This window comes from Dictyostelium discoideum (genome assembly GCF_000004695.1).
Source record: "Dictyostelium discoideum AX4 chromosome 1 chromosome, whole genome shotgun sequence".
NCBI classification, from domain to species: Eukaryota; Evosea; class Eumycetozoa; order Dictyosteliales; family Dictyosteliaceae; genus Dictyostelium; species Dictyostelium discoideum.
Genome location: NC_007087.3, coordinates 3,727,996 through 3,751,144, shown reverse-complemented (window position 1 = coordinate 3,751,144; position 23,149 = coordinate 3,727,996). Strand labels below are relative to the sequence as shown.

General features: G+C 21.8%; 10 protein-coding genes across 10 annotated transcripts; 6 read left to right on the top strand and 4 right to left on the bottom strand.

Annotated features, from left to right (window-relative positions):
- Nucleotides 1-439: 439 nt before the first annotated feature.
- DDB_G0269860 (hypothetical protein) lies at nucleotides 440-4,013 on the bottom strand (the record flags this gene model as incomplete). The annotated part of the gene is made up of 3 exons (XM_641260.1): nucleotides 440-3,167; nucleotides 3,388-3,764; nucleotides 3,921-4,013. The coding sequence occupies 3 exons, from the start codon at nucleotides 4,011-4,013 to the stop codon at nucleotides 440-442; spliced, it is 3,198 nt and encodes a 1,065-aa protein (XP_646352.1).
- Nucleotides 4,014-4,302: 289 nt separating this feature from the next.
- DDB_G0269858 (hypothetical protein) lies at nucleotides 4,303-6,120 on the top strand (the record flags this gene model as incomplete). The annotated part of the gene is made up of 3 exons (XM_641259.1): nucleotides 4,303-4,859; nucleotides 4,926-5,204; nucleotides 5,274-6,120. 3 exons carry the CDS (start codon nucleotides 4,303-4,305, stop codon nucleotides 6,118-6,120), a joined length of 1,683 nt encoding a protein of 560 aa, XP_646351.1.
- Nucleotides 6,121-6,227: 107 nt separating this feature from the next.
- On the bottom strand, nucleotides 6,228-7,565 carry ddcA (group IV decarboxylase; the record flags this gene model as incomplete). Its single annotated transcript, XM_641258.1, has 2 exons — nucleotides 6,228-7,213; nucleotides 7,286-7,565. The coding sequence occupies 2 exons, from the start codon at nucleotides 7,563-7,565 to the stop codon at nucleotides 6,228-6,230; spliced, it is 1,266 nt and encodes a 421-aa protein (XP_646350.1).
- Nucleotides 7,566-8,293: 728 nt separating this feature from the next.
- fslN (frizzled and smoothened-like protein) lies at nucleotides 8,294-10,387 on the top strand (the record flags this gene model as incomplete). Its single annotated transcript, XM_641257.1, has 4 exons — nucleotides 8,294-9,296; nucleotides 9,390-9,548; nucleotides 9,630-9,748; nucleotides 9,833-10,387. 4 exons carry the CDS (start codon nucleotides 8,294-8,296, stop codon nucleotides 10,385-10,387), a joined length of 1,836 nt encoding a protein of 611 aa, XP_646349.1.
- Nucleotides 10,388-11,979: 1,592 nt separating this feature from the next.
- Nucleotides 11,980-13,407, top strand: amdhd1 (amidohydrolase domain containing protein 1; the record flags this gene model as incomplete). Its single annotated transcript, XM_641256.1, has 2 exons — nucleotides 11,980-12,075; nucleotides 12,223-13,407. The coding sequence occupies 2 exons, from the start codon at nucleotides 11,980-11,982 to the stop codon at nucleotides 13,405-13,407; spliced, it is 1,281 nt and encodes a 426-aa protein (XP_646348.1).
- Nucleotides 13,408-13,836: 429 nt separating this feature from the next.
- On the top strand, nucleotides 13,837-14,361 carry lyrm7 (LYR motif-containing protein 7; the record flags this gene model as incomplete). The annotated part of the gene is made up of 2 exons (XM_641255.1): nucleotides 13,837-14,077; nucleotides 14,180-14,361. 2 exons carry the CDS (start codon nucleotides 13,837-13,839, stop codon nucleotides 14,359-14,361), a joined length of 423 nt encoding a protein of 140 aa, XP_646347.1.
- Nucleotides 14,362-15,205: 844 nt separating this feature from the next.
- racG (Rho GTPase) lies at nucleotides 15,206-15,811 on the top strand (the record flags this gene model as incomplete). Its single annotated transcript, XM_641254.1, has 1 exon — nucleotides 15,206-15,811. The coding sequence occupies one exon, from the start codon at nucleotides 15,206-15,208 to the stop codon at nucleotides 15,809-15,811; it is 606 nt and encodes a 201-aa protein (XP_646346.1).
- A 407-nt stretch (nucleotides 15,812-16,218) lies between these two features.
- DDB_G0269220 (cytochrome c oxidase subunit VIb) lies at nucleotides 16,219-16,668 on the bottom strand (the record flags this gene model as incomplete). Its single annotated transcript, XM_641253.1, has 2 exons — nucleotides 16,219-16,287; nucleotides 16,414-16,668. The coding sequence occupies 2 exons, from the start codon at nucleotides 16,666-16,668 to the stop codon at nucleotides 16,219-16,221; spliced, it is 324 nt and encodes a 107-aa protein (XP_646345.1).
- A 393-nt stretch (nucleotides 16,669-17,061) lies between these two features.
- Nucleotides 17,062-19,882, bottom strand: psaB (puromycin-sensitive aminopeptidase-like protein; the record flags this gene model as incomplete). Its single annotated transcript, XM_641252.1, has 3 exons — nucleotides 17,062-18,834; nucleotides 18,992-19,223; nucleotides 19,317-19,882. 3 exons carry the CDS (start codon nucleotides 19,880-19,882, stop codon nucleotides 17,062-17,064), a joined length of 2,571 nt encoding a protein of 856 aa, XP_646344.1.
- Nucleotides 19,883-21,535: 1,653 nt separating this feature from the next.
- On the top strand, nucleotides 21,536-22,791 carry DDB_G0269852 (hypothetical protein; the record flags this gene model as incomplete). Its single annotated transcript, XM_641251.1, has 2 exons — nucleotides 21,536-21,595; nucleotides 22,204-22,791. The coding sequence occupies 2 exons, from the start codon at nucleotides 21,536-21,538 to the stop codon at nucleotides 22,789-22,791; spliced, it is 648 nt and encodes a 215-aa protein (XP_646343.1).
- Nucleotides 22,792-23,149: the final 358 nt, after the last annotated feature.

Here is a 23,149-nt window from a genome sequence, read left to right as displayed (position 1 = left end):
TTATTTTTAATTTTATTTTTTTTTTATTTTTAATTTTTTTCAGATTCTACCCCTTGTGCAATTTAATTATTTTTTTAATTTTTTTTTTTTTTATTATAATTAAAATTGTTTAAAAAAAAATTAAAATAAGAAAAATAAAAAAAATAATAGGGTTTTTTTTTTTTTTAACAATTTTAATTTTCTTATTATAATAATTGATTTTAATAATTTGGAAATCAAATAAAATTTCAAAAAAATAAAATTGATTTGGAAATTATTAATAATTGTTTATTAATAAAAAAAAAAAAAATAAAAAAATTAAAAAAATAAAAAAAAAAAAAATTTTAAACATTTATAATATCTTTTATTTTTATTATTTTTATTTTTTATTATTTTTTTTTTTTTTTTTTGAAATTTATTTTTAGAAATTTATTTTTTATTATCTTTTTTTTTTTTTAATTTATTTTTTTTGTTGTTGTTGTTTTAATTTTTCTTCTTTTTCTTTTTCTAATCTTAATTTTTCTTTTCTTGCTGGAGCTGAAGCAACATATTTTTTAATTTTTTCTTGTTGTTTTTCAGAGATTTGTTGAATACAAGTTGGATTAATTTGGAAGAAATTTTGAATTGAATTAATCATAAATTCGAAACCATCAACTTCATCAATTGGGGTTTCAAAGTCTGGAGTATCTTCATCTTCAAAGAGATCTTCTTCAGAATCTTGATCATCATCGTCGTTTTGATCATCAAAGTTATCACCTTCATCTTCACCTAAATCACCACCATTTTCAAAGTATTCAGTTGCTTTTTCAATATCATCCAAGAATACTTCACCTTCATCATCATGTTGACAATCTTGATTATCTGGAATTTCAGTGAATTCAAATTCAAATTTATGATTATCAAAATAATCTTCTTCATCATTTTCATCAATGAATTCTTCTTCCTCTGGTTTAAGTGTACCATCTTTAATTTTTTGTTCACGTTCAGCCTCTTGTTTATCTAATTCCTTTTCAATGGATAACATATCTTTGGTGAATTGTAACATTTTCTCCAAGATTAAAGATGTACCAAATTTAACGAAATTTGGACTTGGATTAAGGGTAAGTAATGATGAGAATGCTAAAACTGAGATCTTTTTATCATAGAATCTTTGGAAATGTTTAATTCTATTAAACCATAAACCAAAGATTGGTTCAACTAAATTCTTTGATTCTAAATATTGAGTTGAGATCAATGGATTATAATAGATACAATTGGCAATGATTTCCAAGAGATAAACTGTAAATTCTTTTGATTTTTGATTATTTTTATCGGTATTGAGTAAACGACCACAAGCCAATTCTAAAACTGGTACAATCATATAATCAATACGACCTTTAGCACGTTGAATTAAAGATTCCATGATTTTACAACAATCACCAGCATCAACTGGTTGTTGATTAATATCACCAACCATCTTTTTATACATATTGAATACCATTTCAATGTATTGTTGATTGGAAAGGAAATATTCAGTACCATAAGAGATATAGTTATCCAATGGATTAACGTAGGAGGAAGCGAAATCACAAGCACATTCATCGAAAAGATTCATAATTTGAGGGAATAATGACCAAACCAATGGTGAAATAGATTTTGGATAATAGGTAACAAAAGTAAGAATACGAAGTGCTTCATCCAAATACATCATATGATCAGAGGTGAAAAGTTTTTGAAGAATTGGTACGATTTGTTGTTCTAATGAATTGAAAACATCTGGAATATCTTTAAGTGCTCTTAAAAGTGTACAATAAACACCTAAACATTCTTGACTTGCGAAACCACTTTCACCACTTTCATCAGATTCTTCCAATTCAAGTAGACGTAAAAATTGTTCAGATAAATTCTTACAAAGGTTAACGGCATATGGTGCAATTTCATGTTTAAAACGTTGAATAATCGATTCAATAGCAATTACGAGATCTTCAGATTCGGCTTCACTAAGTAAACTGAAAATTTTATCTAATAATTGTGGAAGAATTGGACGAAGTTCGTCAACACCTTGATTTGCACGTACTAAATTACAAATGGATGTACCAGCTTTAACACGAACTGGTAAATCATTATCAGACATTAAACCTAAAATCAATTTCAATGCATTTGAAAAATAAACTGGATCTGTGAATTCAATATTATAAAATTCACTAAATAATGAACATGCACGAGCTTTCAAGAAACCATGTGGTGAACTAAGTTCTGGGAAAACATGAAGTAATAACATTTGTTCAAGATTTGATTTATAGAATGAAATATTCTTTAAATAAGCAGATAATACACTAATAATAACTAATACACCATCTTTTTCACGTGGATTCTTTTCAGAGGCATTGGTGGCAGCATTGTATTTATTTAATGATTGAATACAAAATCCCATAATCATATCAAGATTGGCTCTACCACGTTTACCAACTACATCGATAATGAAATTTAATACTTCAATACGAGCAGTTGCAAAAGTCATTGAAGATTCAAATTGAGAACGAAGGAATTCATTTGGATCACATTCCCAAAGTTCAGCATCTCTATCATTGAAACAAATGATTGGGAATAAAACTTGTTGAATTAAAGTTGATAACCATGGTTTCATTGCAACATAAGTTACACCATATTTAATAGCGAATGAAAAATATTCAATCAATTTTTGTTGATAACGTTCATAGTGAACTCCTTTATATAATTGTTCCAATGTTGATAATTGTTCATAGAATACTTTCATAACTTCAACTGAATAAACTGGCATAAATAATTTATTCAATGCTTTAACTGATGAATGATCGGTTGATCTAACACTAGTTGCTGATTTTCTAAATAATAAATTCAAAAGTTTGGCTGTAGTTCTCTTTAATAACCACCATTGATTCTTTCTACAATCATCTGCATGTTTAACATTCTCTTGTGGTGTAATTGGTCTTTGAATAATACGTACAAATTGACTTAACCATTTATTAAAAACTTCTGGTTGAATTAATAAATCTGGAATTTCAAAATGAATTGCATATCCAAAAATTTTTATAACTTTTTTTTGCATTAATGCTGATTCAATTGTTTGATGTTGTGATAAAAATTCTAAAATTTGTAATAATAATGGGAAAATTTCATTTACAATTGTGTATAATAATTCTTTTTTTTTATCACCCATTGTTACATATCTAAAAAAAAATAAAAATATAAAAAAAAAATAAAAAAAATTAATTATTTAATTATTATTATTATTATTATTATTATTATTATTATTATTATTATTATTATTATTATTATTATTATTATTATTATTATTATTATTATTATTATTATTATTATTATTATTATTATTATTATTATTATTTTTTTTTTTTTTTTTTTTTTTTTTAAAAAAAAAAAAAACTTTACCTAAATCTTTTAATACCTAATTGAATTGAAGTTAAACCAGCTAAAATTAATTTAACATCTTGAGTATTAATATATTGAATTGATTTTGGTAATAATGAAGTCCATTTTTCAGGGAAATCACGATTTGCAATAATTTCAATCATTGCTTCAATTTGATTTTGAACTAAATGATGTGAATGAACTAAAAGATCAATGAGATTCTCTTTAATGAATTCTGCATCCTCTTGAGTGATTGGTGATTCATCTTCAGCACCTCTCCATTTTGTAATGATCATATTCTTTAAAAAAATTGAAACACCTTGTCTAATTGAAATATCAACTTCATTTGATGCTAAAATTTTTAATAAAATTCTTGAATATCCATCAGTTACTTTAATCTTTTTTTTTTAAAAAAAATAAAAATAATAATAATAATTATAATAATAAAAAATAATAAAAAATAATTAAAAATGTATTAGAATTATAATTATTTTTTATTATTTTATTTTTTCATTGTCATATTTTTTTTTTTTTTTTTTTTTTTCAAAACATACTTGTTGAAGTTGAGCTTCAGCAGCTTTAATGACATTAGCGTCATGATGAAGAGTATGTTGGAATAATTGAATGGTTTGAATAATTGGATCCATTTTTTTTTATTACTTAAATGAGATACTATTGCTTCAGCTATTATTATTGAAAAAAAAAAAAAAAAAAAAAAAAAAAAATCCGAAGCTTTCGTTAACGAACGAAATTATTTTTTTTTTTTTTTTTTTTTTATTTTTTAATTTTTTTTTTTTTTTATTTTTTAATTTTTTAATTTTTTTTTTTGGCAAAATTTTATTAGAACCAACTCGATCCAAATCTAAAAATAACATATTTTTTTTTTTTTTTTTTTTTAATTGTGTGTTTATTATTAAAAATAATTTAATTATATTAATGAATGAGATAAATAATATCGTTAACAATATTGATAATAATAATAATAATAATAATAATAATAATAATAATAATAATAATAATAATAATACTATTAATGAAAATAATAATCAAAATATAATAATACCAATTATTAATGAAACATTATTAGATAATGATAAACAATTAATTGAACAACACAATAATGAAGATGAACAATTAAAATTAAAAAAATTATTATTAAAAAGAAAATTAGGTATTAATGAAAATAGTAATGATTTAATTCAACAAGAACAACAATCAATAATTACTGAAGAAGAACAACAACAAGAACAACAAAAAGAAAATTTAAATACAATTGATGAAGAAAAAAGAAAAAAACAAATTTTACTTGAATCATTTATTGATTTTAATAATGAAAATTCATTAAAAGAATATTGTAATGGACCAATAATAACTTCAAATGAAAATCAATCAAATTGTTCACTTGAAAAATTTTATAAAGGTTCAAAATGGTCTCCTGATGGTACTTGTTTATTATCTTGTTCTGAAGATAAATTTATAAGATTGTTTGAAATGTAAGTAAAATGATTTATTATTTTTCAATTAAAAAATATATAAATATATTAATTAAAAATTTATAGTAGTAATAATTATAATAATAATAATAATAATGAAATTTTAAATGTTGAAAAAGCAGTTATTGAAATTAAAGAATTTGAAAGTATTTATGATTATTGTTGGTACCCATTTATGAATTCAAATAATCCAACAACATGTTGTTTTTTAACTTCATCAAAAGAATATCCAATTACATTATGGGATGCTTTCAATGGTAATAAAAGATGTACATATAAACCTTATAAAGATGTTGATGATTTAGAATCTGCTTATTCAATTCAATTTAATTCAAATGGGACAAAGTATTTATTTATTTATTTATTTATTAATTTCTTTATTTATTTATTTATTAATTTATTTATTTATTTTAGAATTTATAGTGGATTTAAAAATTCAATAAAAATTTTTGATATTGATAGACCAGGTGATAATTATAGTGAAATTAAAACAAGATTTAAGAAAAATAAAAATAAAAATAAAAAGAGAATTAAAGGGGATTTTAGTGATGAAAATTTAAATTTATCAGGTATAATTAGTTGTATTTCATTTGATAAACAATCAACAAGTGGATTTTTTGCAGCATCAACATATAATGGTAATATTGGTTTATTTGATGAAAGAATGGATGAATTAGTTGATATTTTACCTGACCCAATTAATTTAAATTCTCAACAACAACAACAACAGCAAATTGGTGATGATGGTGAAATGAATATTAATTATAAAATGGGAATTACACAAATTATGTTTTCACCAAAAGATTCAAATTATTTATTTGCATCATTTAGAAAATCAAATTATATAATTGGATGGGATATTAGAAATACTGTTGCACAACAAGTATATCAATTATATAGACCATTATCAAGTCATCAAAGAATTCAATTTGATATTGATCCATTCTCTTCAAGATATTTATCAACTGGTACTCAAAATGGCCAATTATTAATATATGATTTATTTAATAATGGTAATTTAATTTATAATCAATCTTTAAACCAATCTTTAAATTTAATTAATGATGAAAATATTCAATTAAATGATAATAATAATAATAAAAATAATAATAATAATAATAATAATAATATTTGTATAAATTCAACATCATTTCATCCATATTTACCATTAATTTCTTTAACATTTGGAGAAAGACAATTTAATTTAAATAGTAATAATAATTTAAATAATTTTAAATCATTTTCAATATTAAAATTTTAATGTTGAAAAATAAATAAATTATATTTGTTTTTTTTTTTTATTTGTAATATTACTTTTTATTTTTTAATTATTATTTAATTTTTTTATTTTTTTTATTTTTTTTTTAATTAAAAATTTAAAGTTGAAAATAAATCATCAAAAGTTTCAGCTCTACGAATACAATTAATTGAATTATTTAATAAGAGATATTCAGCAGATCTTAATTTACCATTATAATTGAAACCCATACTATGACCATGAGCACCAGTATCATGAATTACTAAAGTATCTCCACGATGAATTTTTGGTAATGAACGATCGATACAAAATTTATCATTATTTTCACAAAGTGAACCAACAACATCATAGGTTTCAGTTGAATTTGGATCAGTTGGATTTAAAACTGTGATATGATGATAAGCACCATACATACCAGGACGCATTAAATTAACCATACATGCATCAACACCAATGTATTCTTTATAGGTTGATTTTGAATGAATTGCTTTTGTAACCAATACACCATAGGGTCCAGTTATAACTCTACCACATTCAGTTACAACATTTAATTTTGGTAATCCTTCTTCCTCTACAATTAATTCCTTATAGGCATTTGAAATTTTTTCAGTTAATTTTAAATAATCAACTGCAATTTGATTAGGACGATAGGGTATACCAATACCACCACCTAAATTAACCATTTCAAATGTAATTCCACATGATTTTGTTAGTTTTGAAATGGTTGAAAATAATAAACGTGCAGTCTCTTCAAAATAATCTAAATCCAATTCATTTGATGCTACCATACAATGAAGTCCAAATCTTTTAACACCCAATTCTTTGGCTTTATTATAGGCTTTCTCTAAATCATCACTTGTTAATCCAAATTTTGCATCCTTTGGATTACCAATAATATCATTACCTTTTTTTAATGGTCCAGGATTATATCTAAAACTAATCAATTCTGGCATTACTCCTCCTAAACTTTCATAAAGATATTCAATTTGTGTATAATCATCTAAATTTATAATTGATCCTAATTCATATGCTTTTTTATATTCTTCTGATTTTGTATTATTTGATGTAAACATAATTTCTTCATTTTTAAATCCAACTAAAAATAAAATAAAATAATTAATAAAATTTTTATTTTTTAAATTAATTATTATTATTATTTATTATTTACCTTTTTCAGATAATATTAATTCAGCTAATGAAGAACAATCAACACCCATACCAATTTCTTTTAATAGTTTTAAAATTGATGGATTTGGTGTTGCTTTTACTGCAAAATAATTTCTATAATTTGGGAAATATTTTTTAAAACTATTCATTAATAATTCACCATTCTCTTTAATTTTATCACCATTATAAATATGAAATGGTGTTGGATATTTATTTACTGCTTCAATAATATCTTTTTCTAAAAAATTTAATTCTTTTTTTTCATTTATTATTGGTTCCATCGTTTTTTTTTTTTTAATCAATTTTTTTCAACTTTTTTTTTTTTTTTTTTTCAACTTTTTTTTTTTTTTTATCATTTTTTTTTTTCAACTTTTTTTTTCAACTTTTTTTTTTAATCAATCTGAAAATATCTTTTTTTATATTTTTTTTTTGTTTATTTAAAATTTTTTATCCCTAAATAATTAAAAAAAAAAAAAAAATAGATATGGATAATTGATTAATTGAATTATTATTTAAAAAAATAAAAAAATAAAAATTAAATAAAATAATTAATTAATTATTATTATTTAAAAAAAAAAAAAAATGGGTAAGATATTAAAAATAATAATTAATAATTATTTTAAAAAAAATGAAAATATCTTGCCCATTCTAAAAAAAAAAAAAAAAAAAAAAAAAAAAAAAAAAAAATATCTTACAACCAGTTATAGATTTTTTAATTTTTATTTTTTTTATTTTTTTTTTTATTTTTTTTATTTTTTTTTTGATGACTTATTGAATTTGTTATCTGAAAAATTAAAAATAAGTGGGTTTTTTTTGGTCGATTTTTTATAAAATGAAATGCCGAACAAAAATTTGATCAACGAAAAAAAAATACGTAAAACGTGTTGCTGAAATTTAGTTTTTTTTTTTTTTTTTTTTTTTATATTTTTATATTTTTATATTTTTATTTTTAAAAATACATTTAAACACAATTCAACATCAAAAATAAATTATTTTTAGAAAAAAAAAAATGAAAATGAAAATGAAAATTCTTTTAATTTTTTTAAAATTTTTTTTTTTAAAAAAATTATTTGTAAATAGTTTAGATATTGGATCAAAATGTGAAATATTAAATCCAATTTCAATGTGTTCAAATTATTTAGGTTATAAAAATATTTATTTACCATATGGATATACTCAAGAAATTATTGAAGCAAATGTTACAGCAACTTTAACAAATCCAATGGGATTTAGTGCAATTCCAGATTTAATTTGTAAAGAGAATATAATTAAATTATTTTGTATTTCAACCTATAGAGAATGTAATAGTAATATAAATGGTATTTCATTCCCTTTACCATCGAATCCATGTCAAAAGAATTGTTTTAAAGTTTTAGAAACATGTGTACCTTTTCTTTCATTTTTCCAAGGTTTTTCATGTCAACAAAATGATACCGATGGTAAGGATCTTTACCCAATTACAGAGAATTATTATAATTTAACAAGTTATGGTGGTTCTTCAAATCAATCAATTCAATGTTCAAATCCAAATCAAGGATCAACCAATACCACAGTTTCATGTGTTTATCCATTGGTTTATGTTTCAACAGATGATATAAAAAATGGTGAAAAGTTTCATGAAGTAATGCCAAATTGTGTTTTACCTTGTCCATTATATGTTTATACAGACAAACAATATGATGCAAAATTTTATACTGAAGTTGTATTTTATTGTGTATCTGCAACAATTGCAGTTTATTTAATTCTTACATTTGGTTTAATTCAAAATAAAATTACACATCGTAGTTGGATTATCATTTATTTGGGATTTACAGTTTTAGCATTATGTGCAAGTTATGCAACTCAACAATATGGTAATGGTGATTTTAGATGTTCATCACAACCTGGTAGATATCGTAGTAGTCAAGATGGTAATTGTATGTTAACTGGTTTTTTTTTTCAAATGGGTGGTTTAGGTACTATATTTATGTTATCACTTTATTCATTTGATTTCTTTTTAACTATTAATATGAGTAAGTATAAATTTTTTAAAAATTAATAAAAATAATAGTAAATTAATAATTATCTAATTTTTTTTTTATTTTTTTTATTTTTTTTAATTTTAGAAACAAATAAATACTTTTTACAAACATCAATTGGAGTTTGGGCATTAATTTTTTTCTTTGCTTTATTACCAATAAAACATTATGAATCTACTATTGATAGTGCAGGTTGTTGGATTGGTGAATATAATAATAGGTTTTGGTTATATTTTTGTTTTTATAGTATGTATTAATTATTTATTTTTTAAAATTAAATTAACATTACTAAAATTTTTAAATTTTTTTAAAAAATTATAATTATAGTACCAGCATATATTGTAACATTTTTAATGGTTATTTTTATTACATCATCAATATATAAAGTATTTAAAATGACTGTTTTATTTAAATCAATAAATGATAGAAGAATTTTATTTTTAAATGTAAGTATTAATTTTAAATTAAAATTTTTGTGTATTATATATATAGAATTATTAATTTTTATTAATTTTATTTATTTATTAAAGTTAAGATCAGTTACATTTTTATTAGTAATTTTATTTTGTATTTCATTTACATCAATGTATCCATTATATGTATCGTATAATGGTGAAGTATTTTATGATGCAATTGAAAAATGGGTATATTGTTTATTAGAAAAAGGAAATGATCAATGTCCAAGAATTCAATTTTCAAGATTTGGTCTTAGATATATGAATGCTTTTTGTATGTCAATTATTGGTATACTTCTTTTATTTGGGTTAGGTATTGATCCTCATATTGCAACTATTTATAGAGAGTCTGAAAGATTCAACTATTTATTACATTTAGTTGGTATCAAATGGGGAAATACTCCAGTACCAAGTAAAAAATCAAGTACTTCATCAAATTCATCAGGATCAAGTGGAGAAAAAACAAGGGAAACTAGAAAAACAAGAGGTCAATCAATCTCTTTAAAAAAGATTGATCAATCAAACTCAAATTCAAACTCAAATGAAATTGAGTCATCTTCAATAGATAAACAACCATCTTCAATATTAAATAATCATAATAATAATGATGATAAACAATCTCAAGCTTAAATAATAATAATAATAATAATAATAATAATAATAATAATAATAATAATAATAATAATAATAATAATAATTATTATTAATAAAATATATGTATATAAATTACTTTTTTTTATTTAAAATTTTAAAAAATAATTATTAAAAGTTAATAACTTTAATTAATCTTTAATTGGAAGTGATATGGATTTTACCATTTACAAAAAAAAAAAAAAAAAAAAAAAATTTAAAGTTTGACCAAAATTCCCTGTTGGTGATTTTATTCTAAATGTTTCTTAAAAATTCCAATTCCTTGCATCATAGATATTAAGAAAAAAAAAATAAATAAAAATATAAAACTATTTTAATTTTTCATGGATATGGAAAACTTTAATTTGTTTTTAATTCAATACTATTTTTTTATTTTTTTATTTTTTTTTTTTTATTTTCCTAACTTCACATTGAATGAATTCGTTATCTGTTTTAATTATATTTATATTATTTTTAGTGGAAAAAAATTTAAACTAAATGAAACAATTTAGAACAAATTTGTTAACATTTAAATATTCTTAATAATGAAATTTTTAATTTAACTTTAAATTTCCCTTAAAATTTCATTTTAATTGTCATTTTAATGGTAAATGTAATTTAAATTATATTATTAATTTTATTACTAATTAAATTTTAAATTATATAAAAATTAACAATATAATATCATTTAAAATATTAATATTAATTTTCATTTTAATGATCATTTTAATGGTAAATGTAATTTAAATTATATTATTAATTATATTACTAATTATATTTTAACTATATTATTAATTATAATATCATTTAAATAAAATTTAAATGACATTTGATTTTTAATGGTATTTAAATGATATTAAAAATATCATTTAATTTTTAATGGTATTTAAATGATATTAAAAATATCATTTAAATTACATTTTATTTTAAATGTCATTTTAATGCTGGATTTTCTTTGCTGTGCTGTATTATTAATCTACCAATACAATATTCAATAGTATATTTTTTAAAAAAAAGTAAAAGAATAGGATTTTGGTAACCTACCTAAAAAGAAGAGAATTAAATTTAGCCGAAAAACAGCACTGGAACAGCCTTTCTTAATAAGTACAGCTTAAGGTTTATTTAAAAAACAATAATAAAAATTAATAGGTCATACTTTTTTTTATTATTTTTTATCACAGCAAAGAAAATTTCACATTTTAATACCATTATTATATCATTTTGTGTATTTTTGAGTGTTCTATTTATCTATACTAAATCCATATTAAAAATAAATAAAATTAAATCATTGTATAAAAAAAAAAAAAAAAAAAAAAAAAAAAAAAAAAATAAAAAATTAAGAAAGATTTATTAAATATTTTTAAAAAGATTGGCTGCATATAAAATTTCTGCAAAAATGTGGTGAAATGTAATTTTATGTGGAATTATTTGTTTTGGTAACTTTTTTTTTTTTACTTTATTTTTCTATGCTCTTTTTTTTTTTTTTTTTTTTTTTTTTTTTTTTTTTGTTTTGTTTTTTTTTTTTTTAAATTTTCATTTTCATTTTTTTTTCTAATTTTCATTTAAACAACTAAACAGATAAATTTAAAAAAATGGGATTCGATTTTAAATTAAAAATTTCAAATGCATCACAATTAGTTGTGATTTCAAAAGGTAAACCATTTTTAATTGGTAAAGAAATGAGTAATGTATGATAAATAAATATAAATATAAATATAAAAAAAAAAAAAAAAAATTTAAAAAAAAAAAAACCAATTTATTAATTTTTTTTACTACTATAATAAATTATTATTATTATTATTATTATTATTTTCAATTAAATCTAAAATTTTTAGATTGAAATTATTGAAAATGGTACAATGATTATTGATGAAAATGGTATTATTTTTGATATTGGTACATTTAAAGAAATGGAAGAGAAATATAAAGATAAAAGTTTTGAAAAAGTTTTAGATTGTACAGGAAAATCTGTATTACCAGGATTTGTTGATGGACATACACATCCAGTATTTAGTGGTGATCGTGTTCATGAATTTGCAATGAAATTAGCAGGAGCAACCTATTTAGATGTTCATAAAGCAGGTGGTGGTATTCAATTCACTATTTCACATACTAAAAATAGTACAGAGGATGAACTTTATCAACTTTTAATACCAAGATTGAATAGAATGTTAAAGAATGGTACAACATTGATTGAAGCAAAGAGTGGGTATGGATTAGAGACTGAAACCGAGATGAAAATGTTGAAAGTGTTAGATAGAGCATCTAAACAATTTCAAGGTGTTGAAATCGTGTCCACCTATTTAGGCGGCCATGCAATCCCAAAGGGTATGAATGCATCCGAGGCCACCGACGACATCATCAATAAACAGATACCAGAATTGAAGAGATTAAAAGACGCTGGGGAAATATCGCCAGCTAATATCGATGTCTTCCTTGAGAAAGGTTTCTTTGAGTATGAAGACACTAAACGTATCCTTCAAGCTGGTAAAGATATTGGATTGGAGTGCAATTTCCATGGCGATGAATTATCCTATATGAAATCTGGTGAATTGGCAGGTGAGTTGGGTTGCAGGGCAATTAGTCATCTTGAGAAGGTTAGTGAAGATGGTATGAAGGCAATGGCTGCCACTCCAACCTTTGCTGTACTTTTACCAACCACAGCTTACATCTTAAGATTGGAATGTCCACCCGCTAGAAGAATGATTGAATTAGGTGTACCAGTCGCATTGGGAAGTGATTTCAATCCAAATGCTCATTGTTTATCAATGCCTTTTGTTATGAATTTAGCGTGTGTACTCATGAAAATGAATATGAACGAATCTTTAGTTGCTGCCACCTTAAATGCTGCTGCCTCAATCAATAAATCTTCAACTCATGGTTCACTAGAAGTTGGTAAATTTGCTGATTTTGTTATATTATCTGCTGATAAATGGGAACATATCATTTATGAAATGGTTGATCCACCAATTTCCCATGTATTTAAAAAAGGTAATTTAGTTTTTTCTAATAATAATTAATAATAATTTTTATTATTATTTTTTTTTTTTTATTTTTTTCATTTTTTTTCAAATGAAAATCATTTGTTTTGAATAAAAATAAAAATAAAAATAAAAATAAAAATCATTTCCTTAAAATGGGAAATTTGATTTATTTGTTGTTTTTTTTTATTTTATTTTATCTAATCTTATATTTTTTTATTGTGTAAGGGTAATTTTATTTTATTTTATTTTATTTGTTTTTTTTATTTCGAATTAAGAAAATTATCTTTTTTAAAAATGAAAATAAAAATCATCCTAAAAATGGGAAAATTGGATTTTTTGTTTTTTTTAATTTTATTTTTTATTTTATTTTTTTTTTTTATTTCAATATTTAAATTTTTTTTAATTTTTTTTTTTATTTTTTTTCATTTTCAAAAAAAAAACAGCCGAAAGTATATTATTGTAATAATGAATAGAGCAAAAGTTTTATCTAGCTATTTAGGTTTATTAAGAACAGAGAAAAAGGTATTTCAAAATGATAAAAGAGCACTTGAACATGTAATCAATTTAACAAGAGTTCAATTTAGAGATAATAAAAATGAAACAGATAATACAAAAATTAATGAAATGATAGATCATGCAAATGCTGTCTCTCATTTTTTAGTTAAAGATTTAATTCAAGGTGTTAGAAAAGATGAAAAAACCATTCGTATGTTTTTTTTTAAATTAGTTTAGAAGAATAAAAATAAAAAAAAAAAAAAAAAAACCCAAACATTATATTAATGTTTATTTTACTTTATAATAAATTTAGAACTTAAATTTGATGAAAATACAAAGTCATACCAACAATATGAATTTGTAAATGATCAACCACCACAAAGAAAAAAGAGAGGAAAGATTCAAATTGATGATGAACAACCAACTACTTGTTGTGGTGGTGGTTGTGGTAAACCAATGCCTTCAAATAATTCTGAAAAATCAACTTGTTCATAAAATTCAAATTTTAATAGTAAATAATAATATTAATAAAAAAAAAAAAAAAAGCGATAGAAAAAAAAGAAAAAAAAAAAATAAATAAAATTATAGTAATAATAAACTTTTTGTATAAATGTAATTCTATATTGTATCCTTTTATTTTTTTTTTATTTTTATTTTTATTTTTATTTTTATTTTTATTTTTTTATTTTTTTTTTATTTTTTTTTTTATTTTTATTATTATAAATTAAAGTTAAAAATAAAAAAGACTACTCAGTTATGTGTTTGCTAAAGGAAGTTAAAAAAAACAAATTTTTGAAGTTGGTGTAAAGTTGAATGGTAAAAAAAAAAAAAACAAATATTTCAAATTTATTGTGTTTGAATTTTTTTCAGAGAAATATTGTGTGTGTTTAAATAATAAAAAAAAAAAAAAAAAGAATAATTTTTGGAATAAAAAAATAAAATAAAAAAAATTTAATATAATCATATTATCAAAATAAATAAAAAGAGATAAAATAAATTACTATAAATTAGTTGTGATATTAATTTTATTGTTAATTTGGAAAATTTAATAAAAACAAATAAATAATAAATACCCCCACATTTTTAAAATGTAATTATTTTTTTTTTTATTTTATTATTTGTTTTTTTTTATTTTATTTTATTTTTTTAAAATTATTTTATATTAAAATTTTAATTAATTGTTTTTAAATTATTAATAAAATAATTTTGTTATTATTTTTTTTTTTTTTTTACAAAAAATAAAAAAATAATAAATAAATAAATAAATAAACAAATTTATTTTATATTTATTATTATTTTTATTTTATTTATTATAGTAAAATAATTAATCGATTAAAAAATGAAAAGTATTAAAGTTTGTGTTGTTGGCGAAGGTGGAATTGGTAAAACATCAATGTTATTAAGTTATACATCAAATTCAATTTCAAATGAATATCAACCAACAGTATTTGATAACTATTCAACTTTATTAATGCATAATAAAAAACCATATAATTTATCATTGTGGGATACTGCAGGTCAAGAAGAGTTTAGTAAATTAAGAAGGTTAAGTTATCCTCAAACTGATGTATTTTTATTATGTTTTTCACTTATAAATCCATCATCATTTTCAAATATTTTAGATTCATGGGTACAAGAATTAAATGAAAATTGTCCAAATACTCCAATAGTTTTAGTTGGTACTCAAATGGATTTAAAATCAAATTCAGTTATACTGGATAGACTATGTGAAAAAAAACAATTACCAATTTCAACTCAACAAGGTATTGAACTTTCAAAGAAAATTAATGCATTTGATTTTGTGGAATGTAGTGCACTAACACAAAAGAATTTACATTTAGTATTTGAAAAAGCAATTGACGCTTGTGAAGCTCATCAAAAATGTCAATCAAAAGAAAAAAAGAAAAATAATAAAAAATTTAAAAAAAATTGTATAATAATGTAAATTAATTAAAAAAAAAATTATAATTATAAATTATTATTTAAAAATTTTAATTAATAATTATTATAATAATAAATTTGATTAAAAAAAAAAAATAATATCTTTTTCGAAAAAAAAAATACCCCCCTCCCAAAAATCATACCCCCAAAAATTAAAATCTGGATTGATCAATTTAAAAAACATAATCTATTATATATCACAAATATACATTTGTAAACTTGAAACTTTATAATAATTTTATTCAAAATAACCTAAATTACAAATTCAACTTAATAAATAAAAAAAAGAATAAATAAATAAATAAATAAATAAATTTTTGAAATAATTACATGTTTAAAAACCACTAAAAGTTGTGGTTGATCTTTTTTTTTTTTTTATTTTATATTATATTATATTATACTTTTTTATATTTAATCTTTTCTATTTAAAAATGCTTCTTTATTTTTATCTGATATTCTTTTTTTAATAAAATATTCGCTCTGTTATTTTGTATTGATACAAAAAAAAAGAAAAAAAAAAAAAAGATTAGTAATTGATTTTGAGATTTATTTATTTTAATAAAAAGATTAACTTTTTATATTTTAAAAATTGAAAAAAATTCTTACCCAACTCTTTAAACATGAATTATTTAATTCATTATAAAATGCTTTACATTTTGAATCATCTTCTTTATTATCATCTAAACATTTAAAATATTTATCTCTTGCTTCCCAACATTTAGTTCTTGAGCTATTTAAAACACTTTCCTCTTTACCATGATAATCAGGTGCTCTTCTTAAACTATAATTGGTTCTTTCCTCTTTTGTCATTTCATTTAATGGTTTTACATTATCATTATTATTTTTATTATTTTCACTCATTTTCTAATTTTTTTATATTATTTTTTAATTTAACGAAACAAGTCCTAAAAAACAGAATTGTTGCACAAAAAAAAAAAAAAACATAAAATTTTTCATTTTTTAAATATTATTTTTTTTTTTTTTATAAATGAATAAATAAAAAAAAAAAAAAAAAAAAAAAAAAAAAAACTTACATTCATATGTTACCAAAAATAAATCTATACTTCTGGATGAACGCAAAAACAAAAAAAAAAAGCAATTTTTTTTTTAACCAAAACAATAAATTTAAAAAAATAAAATTTGTGTTTTAAAAAGGAAAACAATAATTTGATGTTTATTTTAGTTTTCGTCTCATTTTTTTTTATCACTATCAATTATTAAAACAAAGATCTTTCATTGTAAGAGATTTTATTTTTATTTTGATTGAATCCAATTTGATAAATCTTGATTAAAAGCTTTGAACCAATTTGAATTAATTGTAACCATTTCTAAATCTTGTTTAATTGAACGATCAGCAATTGGAACTGGATGATCTTTGAAAAAGTTGACGACTTCATTGTATTGAGAATCATCCATTTTAGAGGTGAGACAACTACCAATGATACGACCAAACAAAGGAGAGTTTTTAAATGTTTCGTTGATTTGATTAAAGTTTTTGGTGAGGTAAGCCCAAGCGAATTGACGAACACGATTTGGGAGGGTAAAGAAAACCATATAACTATCTTGACTTCTAACGGATGGAGATAAAGCGAAATTGAGGGCTTTTTCAACCAATTCCTCTTTTGGAGCCAAAGCAAGTACCAAAAGGTAAGAATTCTTTTCAGCGACTAAAGAAGATTTAAGATATTGATCAATGATGATTTGTTGATCAGCTTCACCACCATTCTTTACGATTGTAGCAAGTACTGTAGAACGAATATCTGATGGTAAACTTGAAGAGTCTGCTTTGAAAGCTTCGAATCTTTTCTTACATTCAGCAACGATATCAGCATCACCCAACATACCCAATTTAGTGTTTACTTTATCTCTTAACAAGGTATCTGAAGATGGTTCACCTTTGGTTGGCTCGAAACCTAAACGTTTTGAAAGTGGTTTCAAAAGTTGAACAAAGATTTCATTGAATCTACTTGAGTATGGTTGATCTTCAATTAAAGTTTGAATAGAACCAAGACTATCGATAATGAAATCCCAAACATTACTTTCCTTTTCATCTTCAAAAGCCAAAACTAAATCCATATAGGCAGAGATGGAAGAAGTGTGTGCCTTGCAAAGATTGAAAACATCTGATAATAAACCTAAACGATCTGGAGTTGGAATTTCCATTGATTTAATCTTTGGAACCAATGCTTTGATAGTTTCAGGTGAGTAGGCAATACGGAAATAACCAGTTTGACCATAGTTTGGTTTAATCCAATCACCATTTTTAAAGTTTGGAATTGTTACGGTATCGGATTTCTTCTCCAAGATGAATTCATGTTGACCAGCATTACCAGTTTGGAATCTAATGAAACAATTCCAAATTGGATCATCAGATTTCTCAGAACCTTGTAATCTAAATTTCTTTTGAGATAATTCAAAGGTACCTTCAGTTGAAGTTGGAGTGAATGAAACTACTGGATAACCTGGATACTTTGTGAATGAATCAATGAATGATTTAACATCAACACCACTAATCAATGAAATTGAAGCCCAAAGATCATCGGTATTGGTATTCTTATAGGAATGAGTATCCAAATAATGATGAAGACCTTTTCTAAATGATTCACCGAAACGACTCTCTAACATTTGAATTACACATGAACCTTTGTTATAAGAAATGGCATCAAAAATTTCTGAAATTTGAGACGAAAGACGTACTGGTACTTCAATTGCATGTGAATTCTCTAAAGCATCTAAACGAAGTGCACCATTTCTATAACAATCAGAGAAATCATTCCAAACTTCCCATTCTGGGAATAAATGATGAGTTGATAAATATCCCATAAATGTTGCAAAACCTTCATTTAACCATAATTGACTCCACCATTCCATTGTTACTAAATTACCAAACCATTGATGTGCTAATTCATGACCAATTACATTAGCAATTCTTTGTTTAGTACGAAGAGTAGTTTTATCTGATGTTAATAAAATTGATTCACGATAAGTAATTAAACCCCAGTTTTCCATAGCTCCAAAGGAGAAGTCCTATGGTGATGGTGATTGGTAATGGTATCATTATATATTATTAAAGGAATTAACATATTATTATTAAGAAGAATATGATTAATATTTTTTTTTTTTTTTTTTTTTTTTTTTTTTTTTTTTTTTTTTTTTTTTTTTTTTATTAATAAAAAATACGTACTGGAATGGCAATGTGATCACATTTATTTAATGGATATGGAATACCAAAGTAATCAATGAAATAAGATAATGATTTGGTGGCAACATCTAAAGCAAATTCACTTGATTCTTTATTACCAACACATTTGTAAACTCTAACTCTAATACCTTCTTTAGTATGTGACTCAATATGATCGAATTCACCAACTATAAATGCAACAATATAAGTACTCATCTTTGGAGTTTGTTCAAAACTTTTAATTTTAAAAAAAAAAATAAAGAAAAAAAAAAAAATTAGTACTTTTTTTTTTTTTTTTTTCTCAATATAATATATATAATACACTTACATAAAGGTTTTAGTACCATCATTATTTTCAATTACAGAAGTTGTATCCATATTTGAAAGAGCAGTTAAATGAGATGAAATAGTGATTTTAATATTAAAGAAAGATTTTAAAGCAGGTTCATCAAAACATGGGAAAGCACGACGAGCATCAGTGGCTTCGAATTGAGTGGTACCAATATAACGATCTTCACCATTGACAACATATTTTGAACGATAGAAACCTTTTAATTTGTCATTTAAAATACCAGTGAAATCAATGGAGAGAATTGTATTTTCTGTAACTGGTAATTCATCTTGGAATTCTAAAATTGCAACTTCTTCTGGTTCATAGTAGGTAACGGAAGTAGCTTGTTGATTTAAGATCTTTACTGATTGAATTTCAATGTCAATTGAATGGATAATGATTTTTTTGGTTGGTTTAACAATATTGATTGTAATGTCAACTTTGCCGCTGAATACAAAATCCTTTAAATTTGGTCTAAGATGTAAATCGTATTTACTTGGTACGATATTATCTGGTAATACTAATCTATCTACTTTGTCAACTAAATGTTTATGATCACACATTTTTTCAACTATATTATTATTTATATGTATAAAATTAAAATAAACAAGTGAAATTATAAAAATAATAATCGAAATTAAATTTATTTTTTTCATTTTAAAAAATTAAAAAAAAAAAAATTAAAAAAAAAAAAATTAAAAAAAATAAAATAAATTAAAACAAATTAAATTGATGATCACAAAAAAAAAAATAAAAATTTTTTTATTTTTTTTTATTTATTTTATTTTTTTTTTTTATTTTTTTTTTTTATTGCCCAGATTTTAATTTTTATAAATAAAAAATACCAATAATATATAATTATTATAATAATAAAAAAAAAAAAATAATAATAATAATAAAATAACAAAGTATTAAAGTAAGAGGTAGCGAGGTTATTTAAAATAATTACCCAAGATTGGAAAACTATCATGTTTACGAATAATTTGACCACATGACTTTTGCTTTTACCAGAATAGTATTTTTTTTGGATTTGGTAATCAGCGGGAGTTTCAATATCAATAGATGTAGAGTCAGCAGCAATTGCACGATAAAGCACATTAGATATAGGATGTTTTAAAAAACTAACTGATCCAACAAGTTTATCATATCTCTTTCCATTATTTCCTTGCATACAACTCAATGGTTTGACTATAGTGATTTTGAAATGTTTTTGGACTAATACCAAAAGTAACACATATCTCATTAATTGGAAGATATTGTTTCCAATATAAGAGAGTCTAACACAAAAAAAAATAAAAAAAAATAATGTTATTAATTTAATATTAAACACCTACCCAAATTATATGTTTATCTTTAGTACGTTTTTCTTTAAGTTCTTCATTTTCATTAATTAAATATAATAAGTTATCTATACAGGTTCTAATCCAAGAGAATACAACATTAAATTTGGTCGAGTCTTTTGCTTTTTTGTTGGTCAAGAGTTTACCATTTTTTATATTAAAAGAAGGAAATAATTATGAATTTATTTTTTTTTTTTATTAATAGAAGTAGATAATTATGAGTTTTTTTTATTAATAAAAGGAAATCGATCAATTCATATAATCAATTACAATTTTTTTTTATGAATAGAAGGAAATAATTATGAATTTATTTATTTAATTAAAAAAACACAACTTCAAAAAAAAAATTTTTAAAGAAATATTTAACACCCCAATTAACATAAATAATAATATCTTTTTTAAAGAAATATTTATCGAAAATAGGAAAAAATCAGAAAAGTTTTTTAACGGTTTTTTTTTTAAAAACTACAAATAAAAATAATAATTAGATTGTTTGGTAATTAAAATGAATATTATTTATATTTATTAATTTTTTTCATTATTTTTTCTTTGAAAAATCTGAAAAAAAGTAGAAAAAATTGAAAAAGTTGAACTTAGAAAGTACGCCCCAAGGGTTTGGTGACCATTCAAATCTTCCAAAATAGTTTTACGAAATTCTCTACAGGATAGGCTATATTTGTTATAATTTTTGTGAACCACAAAGCTATTTACGATATACCAAAACAGTGTTAAATACCACTTTTTATTATGACCCGAATAAAATTCTTTTTTTATCCTTTAGTCTTGGCGGTCGCAAGCACCCATGTTCATACGATAACTCACCAACACAACATGTCCATATAATTTTTTTTTATTTATTTAACCCCTATTTTAAATATGAATAATATCAACCAATTGATTGTTAATGTTGATTATTATGATATTATTATTGATTTTGTAGGATATTGTTGTAGTTTATAATATTTCTAGTTTTCTTTTTGATTGTCTATATTAAAAAAATAAAAAAAAAAAAAAATTAAAAAAATAAAAATTCTAAATTTTAAGGGGGTTATACTTTTATATTTTTTCTATTTCATTTTTTTTTTTTTTTTTTTTAAAATACATATAATATTTATACAATTAATAATATTATTGTGTATATACAAAAATAAAATAGTAAAATAATAATAATAGATTAAAATAATAAAATTAAAAAAATAATTTTTTTAAAAAAAAAAAAAGTCATATAAAAATTTTATATAAATATATATATATATAAAATATGATAATATTTAATAATTATTTATATATTCAATTTTAATAATTTTTTTAATTATTATAAATAGTAGTAGTAGTAGTGGTGGTGTTAATAGTAATAGTCAAGGTAGTAGTGATAATAGATTATAGATGTTAATAAAATTTTAAGAGATAATTTAGAAATTGAATTATATTCACAGAAGATGTAGATGAAAAATATAAAATATCAAATCAATTAATTCAAGAACAACCACATTCAAATATATTTTATCAATTTTCAATAAAGAGACAAGAAATTGATAATTTAGAGAGTCAAATTAGTTCAGATCGTTGCTGAATGTAAGAAAAGATTCGAAGCTTTCAAAGCAGACTCTTCAAGTTTACCATCAGATATTCGTTCTACAGTACTTGCTACAATCGTAAAGAATGGTGGTGAAGCTGATCAACAAATCATCATTGATCAATATCTTAAATCTTCTTTAGTTGCTGAAAAGAATTCTTACCTTTTGGTACTTGCTTTGGCTCCAAAAGAGGAATTGGTTGAAAAAGCCCTCAATTTCGCTTTATCTCCATCCGTTAGAAGTCAAGATAGTTATATGGTTTTCTTTACCCTTCCAAATCGTGTTCGTCAATTCGCTTGGGCTTACTTTACCAAAAACTTTAATCAAATCGATGAAACCTTTAATAACTCTCCTTTGTTTGGTCGTATCATTGGTAGTTGTCTCACCTCTAAAATGGATGATTCTCAATACAATGAAGTCGTCAACTTTTTCAAAGATCATCCAGTTCCAATTGCTGATCGTTCAATTAAACAAGATTTAGAAATGGTTACAATTAATTCAAATTGGTTCAAAGCTTTTAATCAAGATTTATCAAATTGGATTCAATCAAAATAAAAATAAAATCTATTTTTATTAAAAAATAAAAAAAAAAAAAAAAAATATCCTTTTTGTTAGTAATTTCACAACCAAAAAAAATTTCGACATAAATATTTTATCACACAAATTAAATTTTTTTTTTTTTTTTTTTGTTAATTTTATTTTTAATTTTTTTTTTTTTATTTTGATTTAATCACATTTTTTTTTTTTTATTTTTTTTTTTTTTTCAGGATTCAATCACAAAGATTCTAAAAAAATTGATTTTTTTTTTTTTCTTTTTTTTCAATTTTTTTTTTTAATTTTTTTTTTTCTTTTTTTTTCTTTTTTTTTATCATTTTTTTTTTTTTTTTTTTTTTTCCATCAAATCCTACAAATC